The 12,349-nt window shown below is 36.4% G+C and overlaps 2 protein-coding genes across 2 annotated transcripts in view; both read right to left on the reverse strand.

Annotated features, from left to right (window-relative positions):
- Positions 1-12,349, reverse strand: part of LOC129763562 (uncharacterized) — a 212,654-nt gene that overhangs the window by 126,483 nt on the left and 73,822 nt on the right. The gene's annotated exons all lie outside the window — the stretch shown is intronic.
- Positions 10,812-12,349, reverse strand: part of LOC129763563 (calexcitin-2-like) — a 99,483-nt gene continuing 97,945 nt past the window's right edge. The window contains exons 6-7 of the mRNA XM_055762759.1: positions 11,408-11,543; positions 10,812-11,352 (exon numbers count right to left, since the gene is read on the reverse strand). Of these exons, the coding sequence (XP_055618734.1) occupies positions 11,242-11,352; positions 11,408-11,543 (247 nt within the window). The 3' untranslated portion in view covers positions 10,812-11,241. The remainder of the gene's footprint in view (positions 11,353-11,407; positions 11,544-12,349) is intronic.

Here is a 12,349-nt window from a genome sequence, read left to right on the forward strand (position 1 = left end):
TTCAAATTCTACATGCAAACTGTCTTCGAAAGACTTTTAGAGCTTACTAATACAAACATTGTGTGATGCAGAACTTGTAAATATCTCAACTTCACTCAATGTTATCGATATTTCTTCCCAAAAAATACACTATCTTCTATTGTTTGTCGTTCTTTCTGGGTCAAATATAAACAAATTCTATTGTCGGCATTTGAAAGAGCATATTTCACTCTACATGATGTGTGATTTCCAAAACTATGTTATTTTTCGTGTATGAGTAAATCAAAATTAAAATCATGAGTTTTTGGATGAAAACCCATCAATAACATTGAGTTGGATTAAGATATTGACAAGTTCTGCATCGCACAATGTGCAACTTAGAAAAAAGCGCCAATTCGATTATATCAAAAGATAGATCAATTTTTTGTTCTACAAAGTTATTTAAAATAACTGGTGCTACAACATTGTCAAACTATGCTTATCTCGATTTATAAAGATGAGAAAGTTAGATATTTAATTTCATCGACAACTTTGGTCTCCCTATTTTTGATAACATAAAAATAAGTGCTCTATCATATGTAACAACTTTGTCGAAGACAGTTTTTGTCCAAAGAATAAATATCTCCCTCAAAGTTGTTTTTAGCGCTTTCTATCTAAGTTACATTAGGGTAACCATGAAAAAACAGGTTTTTCCACTCTTACTTCTATATTGAAAAATCTACATCGAAACTGTCTTCGTTCGACTTTTAGAGCTTATCAATATCAACATTTTGCGATGCAGAATTTGTCAATATCTTAATCCTGCTCAAAGTTATTGAAGGGTTTTAATCCAAAAACTCATAATTTTAATTTTAATTTACTCAGACACGAAAATTAACATAGTATTAAAAATCACATATTATATAGAGTGAAATTTGTTCTTTCGAATTTCGTCAACAAATATTTTTTTATATTTGCCCCAAAAAAAATGAGAAACAAATGAAAAGAGATGTTTTTTGGGAAGAAATATCAATAACTTTGACTGAAGTTAAGATATTGACAAGTACTGCATCGCAAAATGTTTGTATTATTAAGTTCTAAAAGTCTTTCAAAGACAGTTTGCATGTAGAATTTGATATATGAAAGTTAGAGCAAGAAAACAATTTTTTTCATGGTGACCCTGACATAACTTAGAAAAAAGACGCTATATCGGTTATTTCAACCGATAGAAAAAACAATTTGTTCTACAAAGATGTCTCAAATAACTGGGACTACAACATTGTCGAACTATGTTTACCTCTATCTATAAAAATAAGAAAGTTATATTTTTTATTTCATCGACAATTTCGGTCACCCTATTTTTGATAACATAGAAATGAGCGCTCTATCATTTGTAACAATTTTGTCTCAGACAGTTTTTGTCTAGAGAATAAATGTCGAGCTCTAAATGCTTATTTCAACTTAAATGCATCTCCTGGACCATTGTGCAATGGTGTAAAAATGGCGATTTTTAAAGATTTTGCTTGAATTTTCACCAGCAATTATTTATATCGATATTGCAGCGAAATTGAGAATGATAGAGGATAGTCTCCCCTTCAAATGAAAGCAACAGAATTGGCTTACGTAGCATATTTTTCAGTGTAGAGCCAGTTTCAGACAACAGAGTCCTAAACAAAAAAAAGTTTCATAACTCTTTCATTGTTGAAATTCGAACATATGCGTAGAAGGATTTTTCCCATCATATATGATCATCTATCACCTCCTGAGAGATTCTGGAAAAAAAATATTTTTTTTCCTGTGAGAAAGGTGTTTTCCTACTTTTAGGGGATGATTTAAATTCTTCTTTTATTTTCAATAAACGAAAAATATATGCATAAAAAACGAATTTTAAAATTTTTATTTTTTGACACGATTATATACAGTGGAAAGAAATCAGAGACCGTTTATAACCGAGTCCGCGCTGTAATTGGTAATTCGTAATGCATTTTTGCTGTGAGTGTATAGGATAATGATTTTCTTTGATGAATCTTGAATAGATTTCTAATGTGATGTATATTTTTTATTACAATAATCAGATTTTTTTTAGGTATATTGAAATAATAATAATACTGGACAAGTGAGAGTAAGTAGGTACTATGAATTTAAATAAGCAAAGAAAATCAATAAATTATTTGCATTCAAAATAAAAAAAAGTTTCTCTAACAACAACTTTTTGATAAAATGTAACTAATCCTAATTTTGTTCAAAGTCAATATAGCGATATAATGTATTCGGAAAATTTTTAGATAATGTTATAATATGGACTTTTGTTAAAATCGTCAACTTTCAATATTTTGTATCTTCCGAAATACATGTATAGCATTTTGCATGGAGACTCCTAAAAAACTGATGTAAGTGGAACTGATCCACTCGTATCTTCTATGTAAACTTTCAAAATTCGCCACTTCTCAAAAAATCGTCTAGATTGTTTTTTTTTTGTGATTTCAAGTATGCAAAGTTTCACTGCAATCTGCGATGGAGCTGCCAATCACTAGTCGAATTGGTATGAACTTCGTCTAACATAAGATTATGACGCGGCTTAAAAACAAACGAAAAATACTTGAATATTCAAACTGTTCAATTCTATCATGAATCATTAAATTCTGCATCAGTTCGCTTAATAGTTCTACCAGTCAGACAGCACAACAATCGCAATAATAAAACATTCCAAACTCTCATCGAGCAATAAAATTGCAATCGCTCCTAGAAGTTGGAACGCCTTCCATGCACCTGAAGTGCGCTCGAAAGATTTACCTACGAATGGCATCAATTTGTCCGAAAGTTTATTGCATTCAGTTGAACTCTCAAAACCAGCCAGCAGCAACGCGGTGACGCAAATTGCTGCTGCAGCAAGATGAAATATAAGGGACGCATATTGGGAGGATTCGAGCGCCGGGAATAAAAATATTTCTCTTTCAGAAATGTTCAAATGCAGCCCCGTGTCCCGTGCAGTTATGAATAGGATCCGCGCTAGCCTAGAACGCCACCATTGTTCGCTGGAATTTCGCGCGCCGAGAAACTTTTCATCAATTCCGTGCCCCCAAAAGTTATCTCGCCGTGGTTGGTCCCTCAGAGCAATTTTCGTCGCTTGATTGGATCGGACGGTGACACAAAATTTATAAACCTCGCGACGAATGACATTCCTCAAACGATGACAACGCACACTTTATAGAGAACAGGTCAATCGCGTGGGCGGATGGGTGAAGGAGCGGCTGGCTGACCGAATAAATTCGCGCTAATCACTTCTACACCTGCGTCCAGCGTTCCAATTTCAGAACATCAACGGTGAACTGATAGCGATATTTACGATTGCTCTAGCTCCAGGCGATCCGCTGGCTGCAGTTCAAAAGAACTATGTCATTTCTAGCAGATTAATGGTCGAATGACGGCTGGCGTGACCTTTGTGTCGATTTAGCATTTTCTAGTTTAGACCAAAGCTTGGCAACAAATGCTTGCCTAAATAGGGCGCCTGCAGTTGGTGTGTTCGGTTCACTCCAGCGCGATTGGAGGCAGAGATTAATTGGAGACGATTTACTGCTGTCTTCTGACTTTTCCAGAGTTCGGATTCCGGACTGTGATCGGATCCATGTTAGACACCGAAGGTCAACGAGATTAGTTGTCAGAAGGAAAATTTATGGGTTTCCGGTACGCACGAAGTTTGGGATTAGATTTCTCATAACGTTATGAATTCACATCTTCCAGCGTGTGTCATATTATATATTTTTTTAAGGATTATAGATCAGAATCAATTAACCCTTTGCGGTCGTATTAAATTTGGGCATGGGTGTCGTACTGGTCGGAATTACTTTTCCTTGAAAAAACAGTAATACATGCCAGATCAGAAAAATTAACATTTTTTTAAATTTTGTTTTGTGAACTATATATATGAATTAACTTAACAATGTTTTTTTATGTAATGTTTTTATATGAAAAATGTATTTTATGGTTCGTCCTCGAGTGAAATCTTTCGGAACATTCTCCAAGAGTAAATCATATGAAGATAATCAATACATAATTTTATTTTTATTATCCGTTGAATATGAGACATTTTTATCATTGATACAATTAATGTGTAATCAATGCCAGCAATATGTATCCGAAAAGATCCTCACGTTTCACTTTTAACAAACAAAGATTTTTTTACATGAGATTATTCAGACGACATAAGACACTCATGCGTGCTCCCGTGGCCGAGTGGTTAGCGTCATAACTAACATGCCGGGTGTTCGGGTTCGATTCCCGTTCTGGTCGCTGGAATTTTTCGTCAAAGAAATTTCCTCCGACTTGCACTGTGATCACGCGTATTCTAGAGCTCAGAATGCATTCAAGGCGTGTTATTTGGCATAGAAATCTCAACTAAGTACTAATAAAAATGACGCAAGTAATACTACGTTGAGACGGCGAAGTTCCTCTAGGAACGTTAGTGCCATTGAAGAAGAAGAAGAAGAAGAAGAAGAAGAAGACACTCATGCAAACAATTATTCTGCTCTTTAAAAACAACTACTTCAATATAATTTAAACCAAAATTTACTCAAACAATCAATCAGAACGTTTCACTTCAGATGATTTTGTAGCTTGAGACACTTATTCGAATAACATGAGACATTCATGCAAACAGTAGTTCTGATACTTATGAACAATCTTTCCGTCACACCCAAGTGTTACAACGACTAAATTCTGCTGTTATGTTTTTTGTTCCACATTCCTATGCATTCAACGCGCTGTGCATAAACTGGTACATGTAAACTTCGATATAACGTACATTTCACTTTCAAAATTGTACGTTGTATCGAATTGTACGTTGTATCGAATTGTACGTTATATCGAAGCATAATAAAGTACTCACAAACGTAGTCTATAATACATTATTGTGTTGCTGTTTTAGTATAGTTAATGAATAACATCAATCAGAAGACGAAGCCAGTCTTTCTCATGATGTTTCCCTTCGTACTGTTGATTAAAGCTTGGTTCATTTAGAATCCGCAATCACAAAACCAGCCGCATTTCGGGATTGATTGAAGGTACAAAACTTGTTTTAGCATCACAATACAGATAATTGATTGTTCTATCTGAAGAAAAATATTGAAAAAATGTTTCCTTTACGCTTTGGAAATGTGTACGTTATATCGAGGTAAAATGTACGTTATATCGAGTGACGTTATATCGAGGGTACGTTATAACGAGGGTACGTTATATCGAAGTTTCCCTGTACTCGGTTGAGTAAAATAAAAGATTAGCATGGTTTCTTGCTGTGGTGGCTGAGAGCAGACAAGCGACCACAAAGAGTTAAATATAAATACATTTGCATATCATGCTTAAGCATTTAGTCGTTTCTGAAGAATTGATTCAAACCATGAACCTTTGCTCAGAAGATTCTTATCGATGAAAATAACTAATGGTATAATAATATCCTGTATTTTCTTAATCAGAATGTATTTTATTACTTTATGGAGAAACCCGATACATTGATTCTTAGAATACTGAATATAGAGACGGATAGTTATTTATACTTTTGATTTTCATCTTAGAGAAACTCCTCGTCAAATTTGTCGGGACATAAGGTGACAATTACCTAAAACTACATCTTTCATTGTGATATAAACAAATTAAAAAAACGACTTATTTTTTATAACTGTGTATCCAAAATAAAAAGATCTTGTTTTCCAAATCATAACTTGAAATCCAGCTGTGTCAACGAAATATGGTGTTCGATAAAGTTTTTGGATAACCAGCAAACTTTCTATGGAAATATCATTTCAAATACGCCTGTGGAATACATACATTTTGTAATTGAATACTGTTTGACGGATGATGATGCCGTATAGGATTCCATTGCATTGAATGTATATGGCTGATTGAATGTTTCACAATGTAGATACAATTTCTACAAGGACAAAGCATACAAATGTAGCCAATGACCTCAATATTTTGAAAGAAAAAATTAACACAATTCACATTAGAAACTGTTGAATTGCTTATTATGCACAAACCAACATAAAACACAATTGTAAATATTAACACAAGAGAAAAGAGTACACAGACAGAATTGAATGAAGTCGGCAGCGAAAGAGAAGTTTTATTTTGAATGTTCGAAAAGAAGTTTTAGGAAAATTTTGTGGAGCTGTTTCGAGTAGGTCAATAATAATTCACATTCGGTTGAAGTGATAAAGGTGCCGCAAGTGGATGAACTAGTACTGCGGCAATCAATTTCTGTACAGAAACAATAACACGACGAATAGGCAGAAATTTCGCTGCATAAGTACAGTGAAAAATGTTTCAACTCATGAAGCAATTATAATATCTCTCATCGAACTAATCTTAAATTATTATAACTGATTATTTAGTTTATTAATATTGTGAGCCCTGGTTGGGCGGGCGACCTTTCATTTTCTATATTTGCTACTGTCGTTCATAGTATCGACACCGTCCTGACAAAAACTTGTTAAACATGGAAAAAGACCGAAAACACGAAAAAATCTGCAATTCATCTATTTTATTAGTTAAAAATTTTAAAATTGCACTAAATTCCACAAATTCCCGGAAAATCCGCCCGTGAGTTAGCTGAATGTTGAGTTATCCAATACCCACGGAGTGTCATTTCCTGATACATCCACAAAAACTCATCATCATTAGCATCATCTTTCGAAATTGGTTTCGAAGCTGAACTTATTCATTATTCTCGAAGCTCCATTATGAGCTTCTACTAATCAAACAGTCGATAAATTCCCACAACTATTGCTCGCAACAAACTAAAAAAAAATCCAGAATTAGTGCAATGTGACAGCCGTCGTGTTCCATCAGAGAAACGTCAAATAGCATGTCTCTTTGATAACACGACAATTAGACATTTTGGAACGTGCTATCCCACCAGCTAAACTAAACGGATATTGCACCATCAAATTATCACAGGTTAAGGTCCTTGCGAAATACTCTCATGCGTGCTTCGACACTGTGGACAACATAGAAAATATCTTTCTTTAATTTTTATAAAACAGTTTTCGACGAGAAAGCAAACATATTCTAGGAGGATAAATGTTTTAAACTGTGTGAAAGATGGCGAAAGATCGTGGAACAAAATTGTGCATATAAACTTGAATAAATGTTCGTTTGCCTTAGAAATCATGCGTTTGTGTTTCCAAAAATCGCTTCAAATATTCCGGACAACAATGAGCTATCCTGATTTCTCCTGATTTTATATTTTTTATTTTCCCTGATTTTTGAAAATAATAGTTGGCAACCCTGGTCATGCCCTTAAACGATCTGGAGAACGTCTCGACAGGAAGCCCGGAAATGGCAGAAAAGCAAAGGCAGCTGGAGTTACTCATAAAAAATATAAAAATCTAGTGTCGAGGTGTTTGTTACCGAACTCCCCCAAAACGACTCGACCGATTTTGATGAAATTGTGCACGAAAAACTTGGTAGGCATGCGAATAGGTTGTAAACTACATATAATACCGCTAGGATACTGATTGCAATGTATTCAATACCGAATAGGGTGCCCCATGGGTATGTTTTTTTCTGAATATTCTTTTTTGCTTTTTTCTGTTAGATATTAGGTTTCAATGCGATGAAGATGTTTTTTGTACTAATGCACAAAAATCTCTGAGAATATAAATGATTTATTGTAGATATTTGGGTCTAACAAGAGTTCTATACGCGATCTCGAATTTTTTTCCCAAAATATATATTTTTGTTAAGGCACATAAGCGTACAATATTTTGACAATATTTCCTATTAGCTATGTTAGTAATATGTAACCGATTACTCGCGGTTGGCTCGAGGTTAGTATTACAAGTGTTCTCGTAATTGGGATGTTGTTGTCTCCAAGGCACTGTACATGTACCCGACACGGGGTACTTCCTATTGGGATGCAGCTGACAATTAATCAGCAACGCCCCCCTAGTCTGTACCCCATTTCTAGCGTGGTGCGTCTTCTTGACTCGAGCAATCCAGGATAGAATGGTCACTAGCCGGCTCAATCGTCAGCTCGTGTAGAGTCGTCATGAGCGGTACAATCCTTAGCTCATGGTGAATGATCAGTTTGATCATTGACCATAAATGATCTCAAAATTATCGCCAGTTTATTTTATATGCTTTCTATAACTGGTTTGGATAGTGATCTATCTTTGTCTCAGTTATCTGTTTTTCTTTTCTTTTCTTTCCAATTAAACGGTTTCAGACGCTTTGTTAGATAATGTAATGTGTTTGTCTGTAGTTAGTGTTTATATTGATGAAGGTGTGTACTTCTATGATTTTAAAAGTGATCTTAGGTAGCTTTTTAATTAGCCTCCAGCGTCGCGCTCTAAATCCATGATATAGTACTACGCGTGAAAACACACAACATATTACCGATTCGAACTATTGCTGATGAGTTCTTCCGGTTACCTTCTCAGATAAACTCCGTCGTTGCGATTTAACATATTAAGAACCGAACGTTTTGGGGCAAACTTGAACGCTTCATTTGTTCGGATTCAACGAATGAGATCGTTTCCTTCGATGTGGATGAGACGAAGGCGAGCCATCGGTAGACCTTGTTAGAATGATTTAACCATCAAGTGTAGAAAACACGGGTTATTTCGTGATCCATCCATAACAGACGGAACGCGAAACACGAGAAAACTCGTGAGCGACCCGCAATGTGTTAAGAATACAATAGAGAAGTTCTTTTGGTTACCTTCTTAGGTAGCTTAATAATAATCTCCGGCGTGGCGATTTGAGGATACTAGAGAGTACTACGTCATATAATAAGTGGCCGATTCTAGTCATTGTAAGGGAATTCTTTCGTTTACCTTCTCAGGTAGCCCATTAGTAATCTTTAGGGATAACAATAGAGGAATACTACATGCGAACGATCTCATAATATATCGTCGATTCGAACCATCATTGAGGAGTTCTTTTGGCTACCTTCTTAGGTAGCTTAATATTAAAAATCTTCGGAATTTGAGAATGCACGAGAATACTAGGCGCAAAAATAATATAACAAGTCGCTGATTCAAGTCATTGTCGAGTTCTTTCGGTTACGTTCTCAGGTAGCTCGTTGATAACTTCCGCCATTGTTAAAAAAAATCGCTTTTCGGACCCATGTTTCGTCGAATCGTTTCGGGTCCGAGTTAACATAATCACATCACTTACCGCAGTGAATCCTGATTCTTAACCCTTCCCACTAACAACTATTCCTTCCATGATTATCGCTAGGGAACTACGCTATAGAGGCAACTCTTCTTGACTTCCTCCCATTCCTCTGGTGACTGTAAGGACGTGGTCGACGTCGTTATTGACTATTTAAAGCTCGAGTCACCGAGACTTCACAATGAGAATGATTTACTACTCCCAAGCGTTACTCAGTGTGACGTTTCACTGGAACAGGTCAATCGCACAGAGCAACTACGAATTGTACAATCTACCCAAGCCTAGCTCAAGCTCAACCTCCCAGCTCCCCGAACCTAAATACTCTGAACTTTTATGATAAATAGATTAAACATAAAGTGAGCATTACGGACCAATTCAAGAAGCTCATTTCCAAGATCTGGAAATGCTCCTGGAGGATGCCGATGGACCAGGTGCGTACCGCCTGCCATTCTTTTGAGAAACGTCTCAAGCTCATCATACAGCACAAAAAGCGGGGGTGGGTGGTGTGCGTGTGCTTCCAGCTAATATGTCGTAAAGGTTCTCAATAAATATTGCGTCAATAAAAATTGTCGCAGAAAAGAATATCTTTTTTTTTCATTTTTAACACATTTTTATAGTATATTCGAACTTATTGAACGCCCTGTATATCGGGTAGTGACTCACTATCCGACCGGATGTTGAATATTACGAGAAAAATCAATAATATATCATCAACATAAAATATTAAAAATAAGGTATGATTACTGACACGTCTGGAGTGTTATTAAAGTTGAATTATTATCAACTCATTACAGTATTAATTTATTGGTAGTACTCAAAATCAACCAGTGGTAAATTATGATGAATGAAAAATTATTGTTTAGCAGTTGATGGTGACAACCAATTACGTCTTACTTCGTACACTTGACCAGCTCCAGAGCCCTTCGTTGTCAACACTACAGCAAGGTGCTGTAGTGTTGACAACGATTCAAAATTTTTCGATTCATCACTTCGTCGTCCCAAAAGGTATCGTAAGCTACGCCTGTAGCGTTTTATTCAGTTTAATCTTTTTTGCTTCGTTTAACAGGTGTTGAAGACGGCAGTGAGCTGTTATCCTCAGAAGATTCATCTGAAGATGTTTTTGTGTAACCCAATCAGGTTTTTGATCTGGCTGATTCCGTCTCGAGAATATCTAAATGGTCTGACTTAAACCTCGGGTCTAAAAAGGTTGCATTAAGGTTATTTGGATCGAAAAAATTAATATTTGTTCATTTTTTTTTTTATTTAGAAATGTGTTTATTTCTTCCTAAGATTTAACGAATTTATTGCTTCATCTACGCATACCCGTTCTCTGAGTTCCGCATTCGTTATGAGCCAAATATCCAGCTGCCAGATATTCGGCTATCCGGCCTCGAAGCTGGCTGAATATCCGTTATCCGGTATCCAGCCAAACCACTATCCGTTTCATCACTATATATTTCCATGAACTGAGAAACTAATTTCAAAAAAATGTTCTATTCACTCTAGAGACATCCATTGAATCTCTCATGACACCACGGGTAAGAAGATTGGGAATCACTATAACAGTAAAATAATGTCAACTGTCGTATTGATCAACCAATCTCTACAATGAAGCCATCTGTAGGAATATCTTTCACAAATCAGTAAACCAACCAGCTCCGACAATAGGGAAAAAACTCGCTACATTATTTATCGATATTTGATTTATTTTATTTTACTCTTATTATTCATCCGAAAGACAGTTTGAGAATAGTTTACCATCGATAATTTCTTTGAAATTTATGCTTCACTAGTATTGAATGGAAATGGAAACGAACGAAAAAATCAGAACAACGAGAAGATTAATCTACCGATAGTACATTGTATGCATGCTAGACTCTCGTACCGGGGAAGGTTTGAGTTGGCGGGAAACGGGGAGTTCCTAGCAGCATTTTTTCTCCTTCTACGATTCCATTCAAATATATTCCCTTCTTCACAAATGTTCCGCTTTGATGGGGTGTTTTCATGTTGTTCGTTACATTCTTGATTTTCGTGTACACAATAACGTTTACTTTTAAGATCATTTTTTGATTGGAATTTCGATGAGTTCAGGTGAGCAACGCCGCTGCCACCACGTTAGAAGGTGGTCTTGCCGAAGATGAAGTTTCCTGGGGCAGTCGGCTCGTCCGAGGAGAAGTACTCGCACCACAACAGCGCGAATTGATCCCGGCTCACCTCGCCAGCACCCTAGATGAGAGTAAAATGTTAGATCCGACAGAGAACAGGGAATAGTTGCTCTTACCTTGGACATCTTTTTGAACGCTTCCAAACATTCCTTCTTATCGACACCGTAGCTGGAATAAACGGTGGAGAACTCCTCCGAATCGATTGTGCCATCGTTCGATGCATCCTCCAAATCGAACATGAAGTTCATGTATCTGAAAAATGGAAACAGATTGCTCAATGAAGTGGTTTGTTTATGAGGAGACATCTAAACAAACATCACGATTCAGTTGCGATCAATCCACATCTGCCAATTATCGATTCCCCTCCGGGGAATGTTTTAATGGGGTTAGTGGAACCACCATTTGAATCTAATTATTCATTCTTGCCAGTCTCGACCACTTCAAAACCCACAACAACAACAAAAACAATTATAGAAAGTATCCATTCGCCCGGACGGAGAACCACTTATATCAAATATTAAGCTGTCAAAAAAGTCCTGCGGTATTTCCGCGAGGTGTCGTTATAAGCGCGTAGTTCTAGTTGTATTCATTGTATCGAGTCATACTATAGCTTGTAGGAAAGGTATTTTTGCGCTATAATATAGTCCTTGACAGTGTTTTGTTTGGTTAAGTCGTTCGTAAGTTATAGTGTCGCAAATATGGAGCAAAATAAAGAGAAAAAACGACTTATTTTACAGTACTACTATGACAAAGGCAAAAATGCATCTCAAGCTGCCAATGAAATTTGTGCAGTTTATGGACCCGATACAGTTTCCATTTCCACCGCACAACGATGGTTTCAACGTTTTCGTTGTGGTGTAGAGGTCGTCGAAGATGCGCCACGCTCCGAAAGGCCTGTCGTCGAAAATTGCGACAAAATCGTCGAGAAAGACCGGCATAGTAGCAGCCGTAGCATCGGCCAAGAGCTGGGGATAAGTCATCAAACCGTTATTAACCATTTGAAGAAGCTTGGATTCACAAAGAAGCTCGATGTATGGATGCCACACACGTTGACGCAA

Source organism: Toxorhynchites rutilus, chromosome 1, assembly GCF_029784135.1.
Source record: "Toxorhynchites rutilus septentrionalis strain SRP chromosome 1, ASM2978413v1, whole genome shotgun sequence".
Lineage (NCBI taxonomy): Eukaryota > Metazoa > Arthropoda > Insecta > Diptera > Culicidae > Toxorhynchites > Toxorhynchites rutilus.